Consider the following 20,641-nt stretch of genomic DNA (forward strand, 5'->3'; position numbering starts at 1 on the left):
CTCTCATATTCTTTGCCTGATTGACGTTTCCTCTCACTTGCCTTATGTGTCATTGTAGCTGTAACTTTCAAAGCGAACGGACGTTTAGCGCAAAATTGTTTTCAAATAACACAAAAAGTGGGAGTGTAAAGAGCAAAGAAAGTGCAGTGCATTTCTACAGTTGTATTAGTGTCTATGTGTGTGCGTGCTTATGTGTATGTGTAAGCTGAGAAAGAGAGCGATTTGCATTAACCAAAATTGAAAGGATAAAAAAGGCAAATAGACAACAAAAAATATGTCCACAGTTGAGTCTTCTAGTTCGGCGGTGCAGCAGCCCCCCTCGTCCACATTACCAATGCTAGGTGATAACCAGGTCTCCACAATGCAATTGCAAATGCAGGCCTCCACCTCGTCATCATCATCATCGGGGGGCGGCAACGGCTCAGTGGGCGTGCCTTTAGATACGCAAAGCAGTGGCGAGCCGCCAGCTAAAAAGCAAATGCTCGATCCAAATGCAGCATCCTCCTCGTCCCCATCCTCAGGGGGCGGAGGCAGTGGTCCAGCTGGAGCTAGAAGCGGAACAAACGAGAAGCTTGCGTATCGCATTTCGACGGCGCTTTGTTGTGCCGTCTGCTTGGATCTGCCCAAAACGGCCATGTATCAGGTGAGTTCCACCAACAAAACCAAAAGAAATGTTATTTATTTGCATTTATATTTTTTATTGAATTAAAAGTATATGCTTAAAGACGCATGTGTGTGTGTATTTATGTATACACACACATGCATAAGTGCATGAGTTTGTATGCGTGACCATATTCTCTGTATACAAAACAAATCGAGCAAAAGCAAAACGGCAAACTCAGCTGTAAGCAGAGCGGCCACTCCCCACACCACACCGCGTCAACCTATTACGGAGCGCACACAGCTGGCCTCCCCAACACAAAGAGAGCGCGAGAGAGAGTGCGAGAGAACATTGTACTGTTTTTTTTTTTTCTTGTCGTTTTGCTGTTGTTTTCTTTCGCTTGTCTATGGTTACGTTTGCAATTGCCCGCTGCGTTTGCCTTGAAAACTGACAATGCCAGGCACTTGCGAGCACCCCCTGCTCCCTCCCTTCTAAAAACCCCCAAACCACGCGATCGTATTGTAACTCACATGCATATAGCGCACTCGCTCGCACGCATTGCTGTTACATACGGTGTATGTGTGTAACATGCAGTTCTCGCCATGCTGGCTGCACTTCTATTGCGTTTTAGGCGAGCAAAGCAAAGCGCAAAGCAACCCTGCTTAATTTCTATGCTCACCCCACCGATGACCCCCTCCCCCTCACCTTACAACTATCTGCGCAGTTACAATTTTACTGCTGTTGCGTCACAAGTTTCAAATGCGACGTGTGCATTCCTTACTATTACACCAACACATGCACAGATTTATGTACATAAGTATGTATTGTATGTATGTATGTATATTGGGAACAGTGCGAATGGCAATCGCAAAGATAGATGCGTTATTTACATATGGTGAAATGGGAGCCGTATGTATTTTGTATTCTTTCTTTTTTTTCTTGTTCGCTTGTTCGTGGCCTATTTTTAGCTGGTTGCCCGTACTGCGACCTCCGCAGCGACGGCGCCATCGCTAGTGTTGTCGACGTCGTCGTCATTGCCGTTGCCTCGCCCCGCCAGCAATCCAAAAAAAAATGCTAACAACGCAACGTCAATGTTTGTTTGCTTTGTTCACACACACATTCACACATCCAATTGTCAGTCTGTCATTTCCTCTTTAAAGCCGTTTCTATGTGCACACCTACATATACATGTGTATATAAGTACATACACTTATACATACACACATGTGATGCATAAAAATTTTTCATTCATTGCACACGTTCGTCATCAATTTTGCTGGCTTTAGTTGGCAGCTTTATTTGTCAATTTAATAATTTATTGAGCCAATTTATAAACAATTAGCACTTTACGTAATACAAACATACTTTGGATACTTAAATATATACATACATGTGTACATATATACTTATCTTTATTCTTGTTGATTTCAACGTTTGCTTTCTAAGCCTTTTCTCTCTCAATTCGTTGTGTTTGACTTTCTCTCTCTTTCGGTGTTTCATGTTTATGCTCTCACACTCATACATACATACACGCAGTTTTATACAACTGCGTCATAACGTTGACCCAGCAGCAAATACAAACATACTCACAACTCAACTGAGGTCACATTTTGTATTTAAATAATTCTAAATTTAAATAAATTTTCTAATTTCTTGTACTATTATAAATTAGAAACAGCATTCAATAGTTTAATTGGCATTTGCATATACACACACATACACGTGCAGCCTTACGTTCTTTTCCACTCTCCATATTCACGTTCTCTGTTATTGTTTTGCTTTTGCTGCCAGTTGTTGTGCCTCTCGCTCTCTCTGTCTCTGTCGCTCCACACACATGCAGTGTCAACAATCGTATTGTCCCACTCGCACTCTCTCGTACAGAGCTGAGCATAGTCAGCTGTTTCTGAAGGCATAGGAAATTCAATTGGCCCAAAACGACAGAAAAAAAACCACAACGCACTTTGAAACTTTTCCAATCGCATTTAATTGGCAGCGATTGGCATGGTTGTGTTATTAGTAGGTATGTTGACCTGTATGTATGTGTAGTTGCAAGGGCAGCACTTAAGATTTGTTATGCGCAGGTTGTGTTGTTGCTATTGTTGTGATTTGCAGCAAAACTGTAGTAATCTCTATGACAAACTCGTTTTACCAGTTTTGGCCCAATATATGTACAATATACCTGAAACCTGTAAAACTCTAGCGTATGTTTTTTTATGTGTCTTGTTTATTCCTTTTTACCTAAGCCACAACGTTGTTGTTATCTGTCTTGTATCCACTACTGTTGTTCTTTTGCCTGCTTGGTTTTTTTCTCTTCGCTCTCTTCCTCTTCTGCTGCGTGTTGACAGGGCTACTTACTCGCACATACACTCACACACACACGCGCGCATACATGTGCTTGTATGCGTATCTACCAAAACATCATCAGCTGGGTTTTGTTGTTATGTCTGCCGCGTGAGCGAAGCGCAAATAAAAAAAAAAACAAGTTCAAAGTTTGTTTTTGTTATAAACAATTGCCAGGCAGCTGCCTATCGGTTATTGTAGGTCATAAATAACCTAGTGTTGGCTAATGCTTTTTTGTTAATGCTGCTGGAGCGACATTTTGGAAGTTCATTCAACTTGAAAGAGAATGGAATTGGGAATGGAAATGGGAATGGGATTTGGGGTGCAGTGAGTAAGTCCAACTCTCACACATACACAAGCAGTTATGCATGTGTGAATGTGTGTGTGTGTGAGAGATGCCTGACAAGAAATAACAGACGTGCGCTTATCTTTGGAATAGCGAGATATTTACTGAATACACAACACAGATGCATGCATGTGCATGCGTATACATGTGCATGCATGCATATGCGTGTGTGTGTGTGTGTTGGGCATATCGCACATGTCAACTCCGTAAATAGAAATTTCCAAATGCAGGCAAACGAAACCAAAAGCAAACAGCAGCCCAAAAAATGCGTTTTTATCACGCTTCGACGACGACCACGATAATTAACGATGCGACGCGACGCCCGCATTATTTGAAAAAAAAACCCAGACACACACACACACGCACATCAAAAAAAAAATGAATACTCAGAATCATAATGGTAATTACCACCAGAAGACTTGACCTTTCTTTCGGCTTATCTTTCAATTGACTGGAACAAAACGATTTTACCTACCCTACAAAAATTGCTATCGACTGTTTCTCTGCATCATTCACCAAAAAGTAACACGCATCATTTCTTTCCACCATATTCTTCTCTACAATTGGCCCACTTAAAATATATAAAAAAAAAATAAACAAATTGTATTAACTTTATAATTTTCCATCATGGAGTTCATTACACGCTCCATTCTCTAACATCTCAAACCTATCTTAACTATCTCTATATCTTTCTCTAATGATTAATCTAGTTAAGTCGAATTTAAAAACGAAACGTATATATTTTTTTTACCAATTTAGCTAACTGTTGTAAGCACACACACACACCTAAAGCTACACACACACACACTTACACATAGACAGACACTAGTAATGTAATTAATAACTATTACTGCTAAGTATTTTAAAATCAAATCTAATCAGAGGCAGTAGCTGTAAAACTGTTGAAATATCTTTGAAATGTACCAAATAGAAAAATAGTATAAAACTAAAAACTGAAAAAAAAATCGAAAAGAAAAAAGAAAATGAAACTGAAACTGATCAATAAATTTTGCAGGCCATGCAAATTATTTAAATCAAACCAAAATACAAATGAAGCGTTTTTATTTACCAACAAGGATTATAAAGGAACCCACAGGAAACAAAAAAATAAAAAAATCATCCATTTATACACCTGACATCATTGCAAACACAGCCTCTCCATCCATTTCAGAGCACTTCCACTCGACCCCAATCAAAAGTTCATTTCTTCCCCCCTCCTCCATTTTCACGAATATTCCTTCTCATCTTGAAAAACAAAAACATTGTGAAACTTTTGCAAAAAGGCGTATTTTGACTAATAGCAACTTTTTCTTCTTTTTTCTTTAATTGCAGGTTAATTTGTATTCCACACTTTTTTCATTTAGTTTCTACTACTACTACTCGATACATAATATTATAATTAATAAACTCACCTAACACCGATTCTCTTGTCATGCGCCCGCACTAAAGCCTCTCTTCTCTCCCCGTTTGCTCTCTTTAATTGCAGTGCCAAATGGGTCATTTGATGTGCGCCGCCTGCTTCACCCATCTCCTGGCGGATGGACGGTATGAAACACAAAAGCGAAAATTAAAAGACCTCAAAAATTATTTACTGTGAATTGAACACATTTTTCTACAACTTTCCTTCTTTGTTAAACCCCTTGAACAATTGAATAATTTCTGTTTTTCTTTCTATTTCCATTTCCATTTGCATTCGATGTGTGCAGCCTTCGTGATCAGATTGCCACATGCCCCAATTGCCGTGTCGAGATATCAAAGAGCACCGCATCCCGTAATCTCGCTGTGGAGAAGGCCGCCTCTGAGTTGCCCAGCGAGTGTCAGGTGAGTGATGACAATTCCCCTTCCCTCCTCCCATTTTAATTTGCATATTTTCATTTCTGGTTTTTCCATTTCCCAGTTTTGCAACAAGGAGTTCCCATACAAATCGCTGGAGCGCCATGAACAACACGAGTGCCAGGAGCGTCCCACGAAATGCAAATATCATCGCATTGGTTGCCAGTGGCGTGGACCTTATCATGAGAGTAAGTCGCTCTTGAAAGAAGTCTATAGTTGTTGTATGACTCAATGATAATGGAATAAGAATGAAAATATGTTTACAAATATAGTTAAGAATGTTACAAGAATAGAATTCGAATACCTAAAGATGTGTAATTACCAATACTCTACTAAAATGAACAACAGGAAAAACAGCCTTAAGATTGTGAAATAATTATAATTATAATCATATCCACTGCAAAAACGATTCTATGCCCTAATGATAGTGCAGTGAGTGTAAAGCGATATTTCGGAATATAGAAATATCTGTTAAGAACGTATTCAAATTACAAAATATTTGCAATTATAGATATTCTACTAAAATGAAGAATTATCTTAAAAAAAAAAGACAATTTAAAACCAAAACAGTGCATTATTTTTCTTAAAATATATCAAATCAATATACCATAAAAATACTAGAATGTACCAAAGGTTATAATCAGTATATTTATATAGTACTACATTAAAAATATACCATAAAGTATTAAACATACCAGATTGTCAGCCAAAGCTACCAAGACTCGTATTAAGTGGATGATTTTTGACATACAAAATAGGTACAAAATTATAAATAATTTCCAGCCTATAGGTTAGGGGTATAGTAATGAAATAATTGCCCTAAAATAATAACATAATTGTAAACATATCCATTGTCCACAAGAAAACGATTATTTTATAGTTTCAAGAAGGTCTTCCTAAATTTCAAATGAAAATTAAATTATAAAATTAGAGTATACATTTATAAGGATTAGCCTATATTAGAAGAATGAATATAAATAGATTTTGGAATCATTCAAAAGACCTTTAGATCGATGATAAAATATCTATAAGCATTTGACTTTTACTTTATATGTTAATTATGCGTTGAAACTTAATTGTTTTTCTCCCATTTTAGCCACCGAGCATGAGCGCAATTGTTTGCACCCGCAGAAATCGGGCTACGAAGTCATGGCCGCCCTGGAGGCGCATGATGTTAAGATTAAAGAGGAAAAGAAAATGTTCAACACATTGATTGATCTGCTGAGCTACGAGAAAATCATCTTCAATGGTAAGCATTGATATAACTCATAGAATTCAAACCTCTACAGTCAAGTTACTTTTCAGATCTACAAATGAAACCGTATCGCACAGATGAATATGTGCACAAGTTGTTCTATGAGACGGCACGTTTCTCGGCCTTCAATCAGCAGTGGGTGGTGAAGGCGCGCATCAACAACAGCCAACGCGATCCGCATCAATCGAATGAGCGCACCATCACCTATCAGCTCATCTTGAAGACCAAGACTAGCACACCCATGAGCATACATTTCTTTGCGCTCAAAGGTCCCTTCTCCGACATGAAGGTGTCCACGCAGATCTACAAGCACGAGTTCACAGAGACGGTAAAGCTTAAAGAGAAATTAATGTTAATCAAATATTAATAAATCTATTTCAACAGAGCACCGAAAGTGATTATTATGTGCTGCCTTTGCCCGATGGAAATGGTGCCAGCGGCTCTAGCGAATGCAACCGCATGTTGGCTAACAAAGGCATCAATTTCCGGTAAATTTAAATTTATATTCCCTCAAACTCTCCGACTAAACTCTCTTCTCTTGCAGCTTATTAATGTTTCTGCTGAACAAGTAAAGCGATCGTTAAATACACGTAGTGCAGAATTTGAAAAACTAGTTTAAGCTTGTTGTTTCTAACTCATAAATGTGCAAAACCCCCCTAGACATATAGTTAATATACATATATTTTCTATCTATAAACATGTACATGTCTCCTACCCGATGATCCTCCCAAAAACAAAAACGAAAACACAAAACACTGAATACAATTTGTAAACGCGGTAGGTTGTAATTGTAACCCTAAATTTAGTCGAGTTTTAAGCTTTATATTGCAAAACTTTTGTCCCTCAGACACATTACTGAAGCTCGTAACGTAACGAAAAAACAGATGCGATATAATTAATGTTAAGACATAAGAAAAACATACATACATACTTTAATGTAGTTGACGTTGAATACGATATACCCTGATTATGTTTTATAATGCCAAGTCCCCATCTTATCGCCGTAAACTGACAGCCATATACAATATACAGATATAAAGTGAAGTACATATAATAATGATGTACAGCTAATTTACAAAAAAAAAATAAGAAAAAGAAATCAGACAATGCCATTTGAAGAAACTAATTAAAAATAATTTCAAATAAATAACTATGTTAATCTTTGCTGTTAAATGCAACTGGAGAATTCGTGTAGTGCGACTTTGAAATAAACATAAACCATAATAATATTTTAATGATCTCACTGGAATAATGATTGAAACACAAGCTTGCGAAATCGAGCCATAACAATTAATGCTAACAATAACACTAACGTTAACGATAACGATATGTATATCTCTCTATATAGGAAAAAACTGTCGGACACGGATTCACAGTCTGTGCTAAATAAATCTATATACTAGTATATATATATAAACTGTAAGAAAAACAACACCAAGCTGATCCAAAACAAGCTGAGCTCCATGGCTCTATGGCTATGATAATAGTAGCTGCTATTCTATATTCTGTAGAATCGTAAAGATGTAGAGACAACAACAAAACAACAATAACAGTTCTCCATTTTGCTTTATTCAATACAATAGAATGCTGTTCCCCCTCAAAAAGTTTATATTATTCTAACTCTAATTGCGTTCTGTTAACAAGCGAAAACAAAAATTATGAAAATCCCCATTACTTTATATAATGCTTACAATTTACATTCTTATGTGTAATATTTATATGCATCGTTAAATGATAATAATTGATATAAAGCTACATACATAATACACACAATTATGTATTAATGATATTTCTTAATAAATAAAATCAAGTGCAACGACAGTCTTTTATTTATTCTCTACTCGTCATCATCTTCCTCCATTGCTTGATACTTGTTCCTCAGATGATTCGAAATGGCTTCTCGGGGATTCTTCTTGAAGTTCTTGTCCTTGATCAGCTTCTCAAAGGATTGTACCTTCTTCACATACTCCTCACGCTTTGTTTTTATCTTCTTTTTGGCACTGAGCTTCTCTGGTTCAGCAAGAGCACTCTTGTCCTCAGCTGGTTTCCTAGAGCTCCTCACCAGATCGTAAATATCTCCTAAAGCGGGCAACGCATCCCGCAGTGGCTTTAAATCCCCAACGACTTTGGCTTTCTCTCGATTCTTACGTGCGTTCTCCTCCTTTACCTCTTTTTTGATAGTCACAAAACGTTTCAAAAGTTTTGTGTGTTTCTGTGCGGATTTCTCCTTTTTTGTTGCAGTCTGCTTGGGTGACAAAGTCTTGTGTAGCATATTCTCTTGGCGCTCCGCTTTCTTTAGTTTGGCCTGTGCCTCATTCGCTTTCTGCTTCACGGCACCGATGGCACTCTTGGCTTTTGCGCGTATATTACGTTTCGCCATTTGTAGATTTTAATTTATTATTTAATTGTTTATTTTTAAACTCTGCCTGTTGTGGGTTGCACGTTGTTTTTATTCCTGCACAAAAATAACAAGTTTACAGAGTGACCGCAGTTCGAAGTTTTAAGACGTTATATTTAAGTTGGTATATTAGTATTTTTTAAAATCACACCTGTTGCTGTATAAGTGTTTTTTGTCTCCCAGGTTCTAAATATGGTTTCTAACAATTTTCTTATCGTGGTTTTTTATATGTAAAAACAAGAATTGAAAATAATTATTTATCCTCAAAAAATTTATCTTGCGAATTCTTTCGAAGAGTCGCTATTATTTAGCTCAGTTTAATTAACTTCCTTCCTGTATGCAAATGCACTTCTTATAATCAAAGAAATTTTCGATTTTAGAGAGTAGAGTTTACCAATACTATCTAATTTTGCTTTATAATAGACTGCTTTAAATAAATCAGTCTCTTCTCCATAGAAGAGAAAACTACATCGGTTAAAGCGATGTTTACGACAACAAGCTGTGTGACCAACTGTGATTGACGTTCAACTTTTTTTTGTAATGCAGCCTGCGGTCACATCGACGCTAAATGTTTGCAAACAGCTGATGTAAACGGCAAAGTGGCAAATGCAAAATAAAACGCCAAAATGGATTACGATTTTAAAATGAAAACGCAAATGGAGCGCACAAAGGTGGAGGACTTGTTTAACTACGAGGGCTGCAAAGTGGGACGCGGCACTTACGGTCACGTCTACAAGGCCAAGTGGAAGGAAACAAGGTGAGCAGCAAATCAAACAAAAGCCGAAGCCGAGGTGAAATTTGCAACTTTTAATCCTTTCCAGCGACGGTAAGGAGTACGCACTGAAGCAAATTGATGGTACTGGTCTCTCCATGTCCGCCTGTCGTGAAATCGCCCTGCTACGCGAACTAAAACACCAGAATGTCATCACACTGATTCGTGTGTTTCTCTCGCACAGCGATCGAAAAGTGTTCCTGCTAATCGACTATGCCGAACACGATCTGTGGCACATCATAAAGTTCCATCGAGCAGCCAAGGCCACCAAGAAGCAGGTGGTTGTGCCGCGCGGTATGGTGAAGAGTCTGCTCTATCAGATACTCGATGGCATTCACTATTTGCACAGTAATTGGGTACTGCATCGAGATCTTAAGCCTGCCAACATTCTTGTCATGGGCGATGGCAATGAACGTGGACGTGTCAAGATCGCAGATATGGGATTTGCCCGATTGTTCAATGCTCCACTGAAACCGCTGGCGGATTTGGATCCCGTCGTCGTCACATTTTGGTATCGTGCTCCAGAACTTTTGCTAGGCGCTCGGCATTATACTAAGGCTATTGATATTTGGGCCATTGGTTGCATTTTTGCCGAGCTGCTCACATCGGAGCCCATTTTCCACTGCCGTCAGGAGGACATTAAGACTAGCAATCCCTATCATCACGATCAGCTAGACCGCATCTTCAACGTAATGGGATTTCCACAAGACAAGGACTGGGAGGACATCAAGAAGATGCCCGAACATCATACGCTCACCAAGGACTTTAAACGTTCCACCTACTCCGCCTGCTCGCTGGCCAAGTACATGGAACGTCACAAGATCAAACCCGATAGCAAAGCATTCCATCTGCTGCAGAAGCTGCTGCTGATGGATCCCAACAAACGCATCACCTCCGAGCAGGCGATGCAGGATCAGTATTTCCAAGAGGAGCCGGTGCCGACGCAGGACGTCTTTGCCGGTTGCCCCATTCCGTATCCGAAGCGTGAGTTCCTCACGGACGACGACCAGGAGGACAAGTCGGACAACAAGCGACAGCAGCAGCAACAACAGCAGCAGCAGCAACAACAACAGCAGCAACAACAACAACAACAGCAGCAGCAACAACAAATGAATCCCAACGAGCCAAATGCGAAGCGAGTGCGTTTGTCTGGCGCAGGAAATCAACAGGATTTCCATCATCAGCAGCAGCAACAACAACAGCAGCAGCAGCAACAACAACAGCAACAGCAGCAGCAACAACAGATGATGTTCAATCAGCAACAAAGTTTCCAGCAACGCTTCAACTGAGACTGAACTCCCAAACTCTTTATGTTGTCCATATCCATTTCTCATCATTTAATTTAAACAAATTAAAAACCCCAAACTAAATATTAAATAATGTGTCTAAATATTGTATTTTTAGGTTTATTTTGTTCTACTTTCTTTTAGCATTTAATTTAAACAAACAGAACCTTGAACTTGTTTACTTTCTATTAAAGTCAAGCCAACAAAATCATTTTATTATTACTGGTAAAACGACTTCAACTTTGATGATAGTAAAGATCTATCAAATATATCATTCTGCTTCACAGCAGTTGTTTGATTAACTCTGTTTTAATTGCTCATCAATCTCAGCTTTTAATTGAACAACTTGAAAAACCTTGACCCTAAAACTAAGCTCACAGCACCCTTTTTATTATCTACAAAAGTGGAAGGTCTAAAATTAAATATATCATATTAAAAGTCACTACTTCCATTGCTTATTACTTTAAGCATTCTATTCAACAACTTGAAAAACATATATAGAAATAGAAATAAAACTACCCTCTTTATTTTTAAGATAGGTCGTAAACATTTTAATATCATACTGAAGATAGCTGAGGGTTTTTTTTTTTGGTCTACTTTATATTTATCTAAGCATAACAAAAACAAAAGCTTTTTTGCGACAACAGTCGAGAGGATATAGACATATCCTTCTTACTATGGTATATTTTGTCCTCTTTGGTATATTTTGAATGTAGCACTATATCAATATACAAAAAACGGACTTAGATTTTTTAAAGTATTTTGCGGCATATTAATTTGGTATATTTTAAGAATACTTAATTTTGCTTTTATTCAAAATGGGTAGCGGGTATCTCACAGTCGAGCACACTCGACTGGAGCTTTCTTACTTAATATCATACTGAACACAGCTGAGGGTTTCTTTTTTGTCTGCTTTATATTTCTCTAAGCATAACAAAAACCAAAGCTTTTTAGCGACAACAGTCGAGACGATATAGACATGTCTTTCTTACTATGGTATATTTTGCCCTCTTTGGTATATTTTGAATGTAGCACTATATCAATATGTAAAAAATGGCCTTCAATTTTTTAAAGTTTTTTTGTGGTATATTTATTTGGTATATTTTATATATTGAATGTAGTATGCACTGTATCAATATATCAATTATAGCATTCAGTATATTTTAGTATTTTGCGGTATATTAATTCGGTATATTTTAAGAATACCTTATTTTGCTTTCATTCAAAAGGGGTAGCGGGTATCTCACAGTCGAACACACTCGAGCTTTCTTACATAATTGTATACTGAAAATATCTGAGGATTTCTTTTTTGTCTGCTTTATATTTTTCTAACCATATTTTAACAACCCAAAACAAAGCGTATTTAATTTATGTTAAAGTCAAGGTTGAACTAATATCATCACTCATCTTTAACAAAAACGTAGTCTACAAAATATAACACTGCATTTTAAATTAGTTTCAAGATTAATTGCCCATCAATTTAAACATTTCATTTAACACCTTAAAAAATGTTGACACGAAAGCGTAACAAAGCTAATAGACCATTTTTATTTTCTATACAAGTGCAGGTGGTAAACAAATTAATATCATACTAAAAAATCGATGTGGTTGCCTTTTCAAGTCTTCAATACCATCCACTAAAGCGTTCGATGGCCTTGCTCCACTTCAGCATGCGATTAGAAATGACTTTGTAATTTTTCGCTTGCGGCTTAAAGATGCGCTCCACCTTGCGGAAACTCTTGAGCTCCTCAAGCGTTTGCCAGATGCCATGATTAACGCCTGCCAAGTAAGTGGCTCCCATAATGCTGGACTCGGAGCACTCGGCACGCTCCACGCTCAAGCCGCTGGCATCAGCGAGAAATTGACAGACAAAATCGTTTCGGGAGACGCCGCCATCAACTCTGCAATGATAAAAGATTTAGTTATGAGAGTTAAAATTGGTATTGAGTGAACTTTACCTGATGACCTTCAGCTTCTGATGCGTTTCCTCCTCGGCGCTTTCAATGAGTTGCACCACCCGAAAGACGATGCTCTCTAGAAGAGCTCGCACCATGTGCGCTTTGGTTGTGGATGGCGTCATGCCAATGAACCCGCTGGCAGCGCGATAATCATTAACCGGTGGCTGTAACATAAATAACTCTTAATTTAGAAAGTGTTTAAGGGAGAACAGTCAGGAACAAAGAGAAGTCGCTGACTTTTAAACCAGTTTTTTTTTGTATAGCAACTGTTGCGAATAATTATTTCGCGAAAATATGTCACAATAAACTTTGATAAAAGGTGCAGAAGAAAGTGTGACTTGCTTTCAAAGCAAAACGGATATTCTCAAAAGGTTTCAACACTATTGTTAGCTAATTTTTAATCTATAATTTCTATAGATATGAGGAAGAGCAGACATCAACCTAAACTGATCGATCAACAGAGTTTTCAAGATTCAAGCTTCTTCTCACTTCTCACTTAATCTTTCAACTTTTACCTCCCTTGCTGTACCCCTCTACTCACCCCCAGTCCACTGAAGGCGGGCATAAAGTACACATCGTTAGTGTCTGGCACAGATGTGGCAATATCCGAAGTCTCCGCTGGATCGTCGAACAGTTCACAAGATTGCGCCCAGCTTACCACAGTGCCAAAGTCATGAGCTGCTCCCTCAATGCAGTAGATGGTATCACGTTGCTGCAGCTTCGAGCCTTGCTTCAGCTGCCAGGCCACCAGCGGATACATGCCACTAATCACCGCCTTGCACTCCACGCCCGTGATTAGGTTCAGAAAAGCACCAGTCCCCATGGTAACTTTGACATCGCCAGTGCTAAAGCATTGTGAGCCCCAAATGGCAGCTGTTTGATCACTCAGCGAGGCAGCAATGGGTATCTTGGTGTCGCCCCAATCGGGACCGAAGGCAGCGGGATGCACATGGCCAAAGTTCTGGTAGCTGTTCTCCACCACACGCGGCATGATGTTGAGCTATAAATAAAAGAACCTATTAGTTAAGCGAACTACAATTTGAAGTCATTCTCCCACTCACATCGATGCGAAACAACAAACGTCCAATGGCGGACCAGTTAAGCGTGAAGGGATCATAGAGACCCGTCGCTGTGGCTGAGGTAATATCGGTTATGTGTTCCACATTCACATCCAAGCCGTTGCCCGAACGCAGTTTATACAATATCCAAGAATCGAGCAACTCGAAGCGCGCCTCTTTCCGTTGCAATGCTTGCTGCAGTTTCGGGTTGTAGGCCATCTCATGGAGCAGTCGTGGCGTCACCTGGCTGTTCATCAGCTTGAGCACGCTCCCGGCCAAGAAACGAGAATTTCGAGTGAGCAAATACAAAGCATAGGCGACGCCATTCATGCCACGCAGAGAGCAGCTTGCGTTCCATTGCTGCACCAGATCATCGGCTCGTAAGTCTTTCCATGTGATAAAGTTGTGATAGTATTCCTTGGTGCGATGATTCCAGGTGAGGAATGTGCAGCGTTGTGTGGAAATCGTTAAGCAGGTGATATTCGCAGGCGTTAACTTGGCATCTATTGAATAAATAGTAGATTAGGATTAACACTTGAAACACAAGGCAAAGTCGACCTCGCACCTCGTATCGATTCCGTTATCACCTTGACTATCTTGCGCCACAATCCCTCGGGCTCGATCTCAAAGTAACCGGGCTGCGGATTTAATAGCTCCACCTGCAAACAGGTTTCAAGTGCTTGTAGTAGGAACTTTGACAGTTTGCCAATTAACTAAATTGCACTACTCACTGTGTCTGCTGCCGACCCCTTGACCACACATTTGTCGTCGAGAACAAAGCATCGTACGTACGTTGTCCCCACGTCCAACGCCGCAATATGAGATGCTTTATTTGTTGTTGTTGCTGTTTCTGTTGTCATTTCAAATACTAACGACACCTCTGCCGCTGTCGCTGCTTCACTGACATCTAAACGGCGAACGCTGGCAAACTGAGTTTGCTACGCTGCTGTTATTTTTGTTTAGCTCCATGTTGCTGCTTTTAAGTATTGCTGCTTATCAAAAATAGTGCTGCTCGAGATTTAGATAATACACAACAAGCTAAAGTAGTAGGCTGCAATGAACAATGAACAAAAGGTTGTTGTAAAGCCTTGACATAATTCTACGTCATAACTGCAGTGCCCAAAAACGCTTTTTTTAGGTGAATATTCATTAATACACTTATAAATGCATACCTCGTACTTTTAACTATTAACATAGTATAGTAGAAAATACAATTGGAAAACATTCCCATCAATTATTATTAATTAACAACGCGTTGTGACGTCACTTCGCGGAAGTGCTACCACACCTCATATTTCGCATAGGGCTTTGCTTGCAACGTTGCCAGAATTTGCCACTTGCTTCTTGTTGTCTGGCAGCGCTGTATATGGCGGCAAACTGATAGAACATTAGAAATGCAAAAGGGCAATCAACGCTTGTTTATACACAACATTATCGGCAATTGCGACCCATATTGTACTTGCTACGTCATAGTTGCAGTGCCTAAAAACCCTTTTTTAGCTGAATATTCATTAATATACATATATATATTTACCTCGTACTTTTATCTATTATCATAGTGTAGTAGGAAATACAATTGGAAAACATTTCCATCAATTATTATTAATTAACAACGCGTTGTGACGTCACTTCGCACAAATGCTACCACACCTCACATTTCGCATAGAGCTTTGCTTGCAACGTTGCCAGAATTTGCCACTTGCTTCTTGTTGTCTGGCAGCGCTGCATATGGCGGCAAACTGATAGAACATTAGAAATGCAAAAGGGCAATCAACGCTTGTTTATACACAACATTATCGGCAATTGCGACCCATAAAAAAACAAACTTTCGCATTTATATAGCGCTTATCATTATGATGCATGCGATAAGAATGGCTAAATGTAGAACATGCCGCATTAGTGTTGTCAATAATGGTTTCAGATTTCACGTTTTACAACTTTATTTATACACCAAATATAAATATGATTACTCACATTCACAAAGTACATATATAAGTATGTATATTATATATATATATATATTTACGCTATAAATAAACAGTAATACATGCGTAGATAAATATTTATCTAAAATATCGCATTGTATGCACAAATACAATGACAAAACACTACAAATTAAAGACATTGATTTCGTGGAGTTTACAAACTATGTATGTTAGATCCTCTATCTTTCTGCACAGATACAAATACAACGTCGTCTTAGGTACTTAGGTTGGTTGCTAGTAGTAGTAGTAGTAGTAGAAGGTACACGTCGTCTCAATCGTTCCGCCTGCCTCATCATGGAGATATGTGTCTAAGTGTGACTATGACTAATTGGAACGAGCGCGAAAGCTAAAGCGATTACATATCCGTTGGCAATATATCTGGTATCACGTATTGACACAGATCCGCCTCATTGCTCACGAACTTCACCTTCTTCGAGGTGTTATCATCGAGCAGCACACGAATCCCCGGCCAGATGGTCGAGAAAATGCCCGGCGCATTGATAATCAAACAGACGCCAAGACGTTCCGGATAATGCTTGCCCAGCAGCCAGATAAGATTTTGCACCAGCTGATAATCCATGCACGAGGTGCTAAACTCGGCCAGATCGAAGACAATGCACAAACGATCGGTGACCTCCTCGAAGCACTTGGCGCACGCCTCCTCCAGGTTGCAGACGATGAAACGCGTCAGCTCATCGATGTCACGAGCCGTGTTATGATTCTTGGATGGTATATAAATCACTGGACGGCCAACACAATCGCGATGCCGCAACACACGCGCCTTGTTCTTAAAGTTACTCCAGTCCACGTCGTTCAGCTTAGCCACGCCATATGATTCACGCCATTTGTTTGTCTTGAGCAAAGCCTATACGAAAAAAATCGAGGAGTGGGCGACGCGTTTTCAATGTCAAAATGTTGTGGTGACCATAAAAAGTGGGTAACTCACTTGGAAAGCGGCATCTGTGGTTTTGAACGCGCGCAGAAAGCGACGCAGCGAGAAATCGTTGTGGTACTGACTGGGATCCGCGTCGACAATCAGTTTCATACGCTCCTTCAGGTCCTTAAAGTCCTGTTCGTTAATTGGCGCCAGCTCCTCCTCCGACATATTGCAGCTGTTATTTGATTAATGTGCGCTGTGCTTGGACGTGATTTGTGCCTCTTTGGATGTGGTGGCGTCTATGGAACACTTTGCTTGGCTCACTTGCAGCGTTTATACGCTTTATCTGCTGCACTATCTGAATTTCTTTTTCACTATTTCGTTTTTTCACAAGCTTTTTTTTTACTGCGCTTCAATTATCAGTTATCGATAAATTTCAAGACTCAACCAGGGTTGTTGTTTGGCAACAAAAAACAGCTGTTTGGCTTGAAATTTGAAAAGTAACCGTTTTCCGATTTAAATTTAGTTAAATCGAAGGAACTTTAAAAAATCAGTATACTACATGTTTTTTGCTTATTGAACTTTTAAATATCAATGAGAAGATTAGAAAATAATAAGTTTTCACATAAATCAAAGGTTAAAACGATTAAATGGAGTGATTGTATTCATTTTAAATTAAGAAACTCGGCCCATTAAAAAAATTGGGCAGACTAAACAATTTCCCAATCTTTCCCATCTATCACGCAAATAAACATTGGCAATTACTGTTTGTATAACTAGCTAGCACATATATTTTTTGTATTTTATTAATAACTGGTATAGTATTTAAAAATGTTAACAAGAAGATTACAAAATATTTTGAAATAATAATAAAAAAAAATATGATACCACATATATGTATATATAATTTGTTTTACAGATACTTCTGATACCGACAAACCTAACAACGGAATTTGTCTATTAACTACAAATGTGTGTACAAAAAATGCTTGAGATTCCCAATGGAGATTAATTATTGCTCGTTGTGTTTTGTTGAGATTTGTTATTGCGCCAATTAATGTTAATCGCTCAGCTCAGCTCAGGTCATGCCTCATTACTTGGGTATCATGACACGGGCAATGCCCGGCATAATTTCCGCCTGCAACGGACCGAACTCAATGCGTTCGCCATCCACAGTGATGATGCCATGATTGTCGTGTGGCTCCAGACGAAAGGCACGCACCGGCAGCACCTTCACATACTCGTTGTTCTTCTCCGGCAGATGATTGCCCGTACTCATGTTGTACAGGAAGCTCAGCAGATGCGGTCGACTGATGCCGCCGCGTATTAAAACCAAATAAATGATGCCATCGTGCAGCAGCGACTTGGGCGCAAAATGGCAATCGATGCCCAGATGCGACTGATACACCGCATGCATCATCACAAACTCGCCCTCCTCCACCTGCCAGCCCGCTGACTGAGGCAACGGTTCGTCCAACGCTGGCAGACTGCTGCTTGGTCCAAAGTGCTCCAAACCCGCGGCTGTGGCCGTCGCCGACTGCTGGGCAAACTCACTCTCATCGGCCAGACTGTGATAGACACTCTCTGATATGGAATAGTAGCAGCTGCGTCGGGAGCCACCCGACAGCCAGCTGTCGCAACGCGAACGAAACGATTGATTGATCGACGTCTCCAGCGAGATGACATCCTCGAACTCCTGCGGCAAATACTCAATGGAACGTCTTGCATAGCTGTCGCTGGCCAGCTTATCGATATGCATATTGCAGCTGCGACTCGATTGCAATTTGCGCAACTCCTCCAGCTGCTGCGATTGCTCTGTGGCTGCCTGTGATGTCGATGATGAAGCCTCTTTGTCCGCCAGCAGATAGCTAATCTTGCCATTATACGTCCTCAAATTGGCCAGACGATACAGCGTCCAGATGGTGAAGCGTTGATAGCCAAACATGCGTATGCATTCGCTCTCAATGTCCACATCCGAGATGAGTCCCCAGCCAATCGATAGGAATGAATACATCACACGCTCCTTCAGCTGCACTCTCACCATATCCATCGGCGAGCTGCGGCCGCTGATGACGGTCAACGCAGCTCCCAGCACCGGGTTGCTAAAGTAGGGTTCACTGCAATCAAGAAGATGGGTTATAGTGTTGACGTAGTCAAATTGGCCTAAGCTCAGTTGGGGAGCACGTCATTTGGTTTATGGTCTTGAGTTGAAAGCTCAAATATTTGCATTATTATTATAGAACTTTTTGCTACGACGATTTTATGCATTGACAACTGAGCGTGGCGAGATTGTGTTCAGGGCTGCAAAGTGTAAAAATCTTGGGTTCCAATTCAAGATGTTTTTAAACCGGTTCAACCACATTCAAATTACGAAGTGAACCGTTTGGTATGGTTCGGTTTTTAACTGAACCGGTTCAGTATTCAATTGTGTAAAAGTTTAACGATTTAAAGCATTTTTATCTTTATCCACTTCGATTGCACTACAAATTTGAAAGCCGAACCGGTTCGGAGACATTTAAAATACGAAGTGAACCGTTTTGGTATGGTTCGGTTTTTAACTGAACCGGTTCAGTATTCAATTGTGTACAAGTTTAACGATTTAATAGTTAAAACAATTTTTATCTTTTCAAATTCAATTGCACTACAAATTTGAAAGTCGAACCGGTTCGGAAACACTTTGTAGCCCTGGTCAAATGAATGTGCATTCTTTCACTCACTTATAGCCATGGGAAATGGAGCGTGCCAAGCCATTGCCCGAACCACATGGAATGATGCCCAGCGCTATGCTGTCCAACACCTTGGCCCAATCCTCGCGACGCAGCAGTCCATTGACGATCTCATGGAAGAGTCCATCGCCACCCACAGCAATGATGCTGCACCAATCCTCCAGCCGTCGGGTGCTCATAAATTCGATGGCATAATTGGAATGTTTCGTTACATACAGATCATACGGTACTTCCGCCTCGTTCAACACCGGCGCCACATGCATATTGAACACCTCTCGTGCGTTTCCCGATCCCGACTTGGGATTCAGTAGCACCAGAGCACGACGTCTGCGTGACTCATCTAAGCGATCCACGAATATCTCCTCCAGCGTGTTGTGCAGTTGCCAGCGTAGTGCGCGATACCAACGATCCGCCTCCCGCATGTTATCCTCGAAGGTATCGAAGGAGCGAAAGCGCAGCGTCAACACTGTGCGCTCCCGATGCAAGCTGCTCCTTAAGCTCTTTTTCTTCAGCACATAAGCAAAGAGATACAGATAGGCGCTAGCATCGCCGCCATCGCAACCGTAATCCTCCTCCTTGCTGGCCGTGCTGCATTTGCTGGGCGTGGCACCTTTACGCCCTGCTGCGCCTGCCGCCGGTGTTCCGGGATTGACGCATGCACAGCGAGCCAAACTGCGCGACGTTTTCTTAAGACGCATACAACGGGCCCCAACAATGTCGCATAGCTTAACCGTTTGCTCTTTTATCGTCACGCCACTGGGCGATTCGCGTTGCAGCGTGAAGCCCGTGGCATCCAAGCGAACGCGGAAAACGTGGCTTCCCTTGCGCTGGCTGGTGTAGAACGTGTCGCTCACATTGTGCATTGTGGGCGTGGAGTTGGCGGAGGAGCTGTGGTTGCTCCTCTCCTGAGATTTGTTCATGTTTGATGGCGAAATCTGCTCAGCTGCATTTTTTATTTACTTTTTTATGGTGTGTTGGTCAAAAGCAGTAGGGGTACTCCTCGGGCAGTGTGACCGCGTCCTGACCGTTAAAATATACCAGCTGGCTCGAATAAATATATTGAAAATACCTGTTTCATTTATTTAATCATTTTTATTTCAATTTAGTGCGCTCTATCACAAAGATAATCAGCAAATTTATTTTTATTAATTTTTTAATACTTTTACTCAGTACTCAAGTCTGCTTTTTAAATATACCGTAATTACT

General features: G+C 40.2%; 6 protein-coding genes across 7 annotated transcripts; 2 read left to right on the plus strand and 4 right to left on the minus strand.

Annotated features, from left to right (window-relative positions):
* The first annotated feature begins 45 nt into the window (after window positions 1–45).
* On the plus strand, window positions 46–7,939 carry LOC117568241 (zinc finger TRAF-type-containing protein 1 homolog). Of its 2 annotated transcripts, none has more exons than XM_052005941.1 (8): window positions 46–643; window positions 4,774–4,880; window positions 4,994–5,108; window positions 5,185–5,308; window positions 6,217–6,369; window positions 6,426–6,703; window positions 6,760–6,863; window positions 6,920–7,939. In XM_052005941.1, exons 1-8 carry the CDS (start codon window positions 275–277, stop codon window positions 6,945–6,947), a joined length of 1,278 nt encoding a protein of 425 aa, XP_051861901.1. In that variant the 5' UTR covers window positions 46–274; the 3' UTR covers window positions 6,948–7,939. The 2 variants fall into 2 exon arrangements, with proteins under 2 accessions (XP_051861901.1, XP_034104609.1); XM_034248718.2 differs by having other exon boundaries at window positions 47–643; window positions 4,774–4,832.
* Window positions 7,923–8,851, minus strand: LOC117568242 (ribosome biogenesis protein SLX9 homolog). Its single transcript, XM_034248719.2, has one exon. It carries the CDS (start codon window positions 8,753–8,755, stop codon window positions 8,213–8,215), a length of 543 nt encoding a protein of 180 aa, XP_034104610.1. The 5' UTR covers window positions 8,756–8,851; the 3' UTR covers window positions 7,923–8,212.
* Window positions 8,852–9,325: 474 nt separating this feature from the next.
* On the plus strand, window positions 9,326–11,024 carry LOC117571054 (cyclin-dependent kinase 8). The gene is made up of 2 exons (XM_034253021.2): window positions 9,326–9,530; window positions 9,595–11,024. The coding sequence occupies exons 1-2, from the start codon at window positions 9,400–9,402 to the stop codon at window positions 10,832–10,834; spliced, it is 1,371 nt and encodes a 456-aa protein (XP_034108912.1). The 5' UTR covers window positions 9,326–9,399; the 3' UTR covers window positions 10,835–11,024.
* A 1,332-nt stretch (window positions 11,025–12,356) lies between these two features.
* On the minus strand, window positions 12,357–14,887 carry LOC117570676 (putative glycerol kinase 5). Its single transcript, XM_034252475.2, has 6 exons — window positions 14,579–14,887; window positions 14,413–14,506; window positions 13,851–14,350; window positions 13,331–13,789; window positions 12,790–12,953; window positions 12,357–12,732 (listed from the first exon to the last, which is right to left on the minus strand). The coding sequence occupies exons 1-6, from the start codon at window positions 14,705–14,707 to the stop codon at window positions 12,456–12,458; spliced, it is 1,623 nt and encodes a 540-aa protein (XP_034108366.1). The 5' UTR covers window positions 14,708–14,887; the 3' UTR covers window positions 12,357–12,455.
* A 971-nt stretch (window positions 14,888–15,858) lies between these two features.
* On the minus strand, window positions 15,859–17,130 carry LOC117570751 (uncharacterized). The gene is made up of 2 exons (XM_034252573.2): window positions 16,779–17,130; window positions 15,859–16,697 (listed from the first exon to the last, which is right to left on the minus strand). The coding sequence occupies exons 1-2, from the start codon at window positions 16,935–16,937 to the stop codon at window positions 16,188–16,190; spliced, it is 669 nt and encodes a 222-aa protein (XP_034108464.1). The 5' UTR covers window positions 16,938–17,130; the 3' UTR covers window positions 15,859–16,187.
* A 340-nt stretch (window positions 17,131–17,470) lies between these two features.
* LOC117570960 (sphingosine kinase 2) lies at window positions 17,471–20,519 on the minus strand. The gene is made up of 2 exons (XM_034252903.2): window positions 19,427–20,519; window positions 17,471–18,826 (listed from the first exon to the last, which is right to left on the minus strand). The coding sequence occupies exons 1-2, from the start codon at window positions 20,353–20,355 to the stop codon at window positions 17,803–17,805; spliced, it is 1,953 nt and encodes a 650-aa protein (XP_034108794.1). The 5' UTR covers window positions 20,356–20,519; the 3' UTR covers window positions 17,471–17,802.
* Window positions 20,520–20,641: the final 122 nt, after the last annotated feature.

This window comes from Drosophila albomicans, chromosome 3 (genome assembly GCF_009650485.2).
Source record: "Drosophila albomicans strain 15112-1751.03 chromosome 3, ASM965048v2, whole genome shotgun sequence".
In the NCBI taxonomy this organism is placed as follows: domain Eukaryota; kingdom Metazoa; phylum Arthropoda; class Insecta; order Diptera; family Drosophilidae; genus Drosophila; species Drosophila albomicans.

Bases quoted from the DNA above. Each gene is read 5' to 3' on its own strand.
- LOC117568241 (XM_052005941.1), top strand. From the start codon at position 275: ATGTCCACAGTTGAGTCTTCTAGTTCGGCGGTGCAGCAGCCCCCCTCG. The intron at 644-4,773 runs GTGAGTTCCACC...CTTTAATTGCAG, and splicing joins CCAAAACGGCCATGTATCAG to TGCCAAATGGGTCATTTGAT. The intron at 6,704-6,759 runs GTAAAGCTTAAA...CTATTTCAACAG, and splicing joins AGCACGAGTTCACAGAGACG to AGCACCGAAAGTGATTATTA.
- LOC117568242 (XM_034248719.2), bottom strand. From the start codon at position 8,755: ATGGCGAAACGTAATATACGCGCAAAAGCCAAGAGTGCCATCGGTGCC.
- LOC117571054 (XM_034253021.2), top strand. From the start codon at position 9,400: ATGGATTACGATTTTAAAATGAAAACGCAAATGGAGCGCACAAAGGTG. The intron at 9,531-9,594 runs GTGAGCAGCAAA...AATCCTTTCCAG, and splicing joins GCCAAGTGGAAGGAAACAAG to CGACGGTAAGGAGTACGCAC.
- LOC117570676 (XM_034252475.2), bottom strand. From the start codon at position 14,707: ATGACAACAGAAACAGCAACAACAACAAATAAAGCATCTCATATTGCG. The intron at 13,790-13,850 runs GTGAGTGGGAGA...TTTTATTTATAG, and splicing joins GTTTGTTGTTTCGCATCGAT to CTCAACATCATGCCGCGTGT. The intron at 12,733-12,789 runs GTAAAGTTCACT...TTATCATTGCAG, and splicing joins CAGAAGCTGAAGGTCATCAG to AGTTGATGGCGGCGTCTCCC.
- LOC117570751 (XM_034252573.2), bottom strand. From the start codon at position 16,937: ATGTCGGAGGAGGAGCTGGCGCCAATTAACGAACAGGACTTTAAGGAC. The intron at 16,698-16,778 runs GTGAGTTACCCA...TTTTTCGTATAG, and splicing joins CCACAGATGCCGCTTTCCAA to GCTTTGCTCAAGACAAACAA.
- LOC117570960 (XM_034252903.2), bottom strand. From the start codon at position 20,355: ATGAACAAATCTCAGGAGAGGAGCAACCACAGCTCCTCCGCCAACTCC. The intron at 18,827-19,426 runs GTGAGTGAAAGA...TCTTGATTGCAG, and splicing joins TCCATTTCCCATGGCTATAA to TGAACCCTACTTTAGCAACC.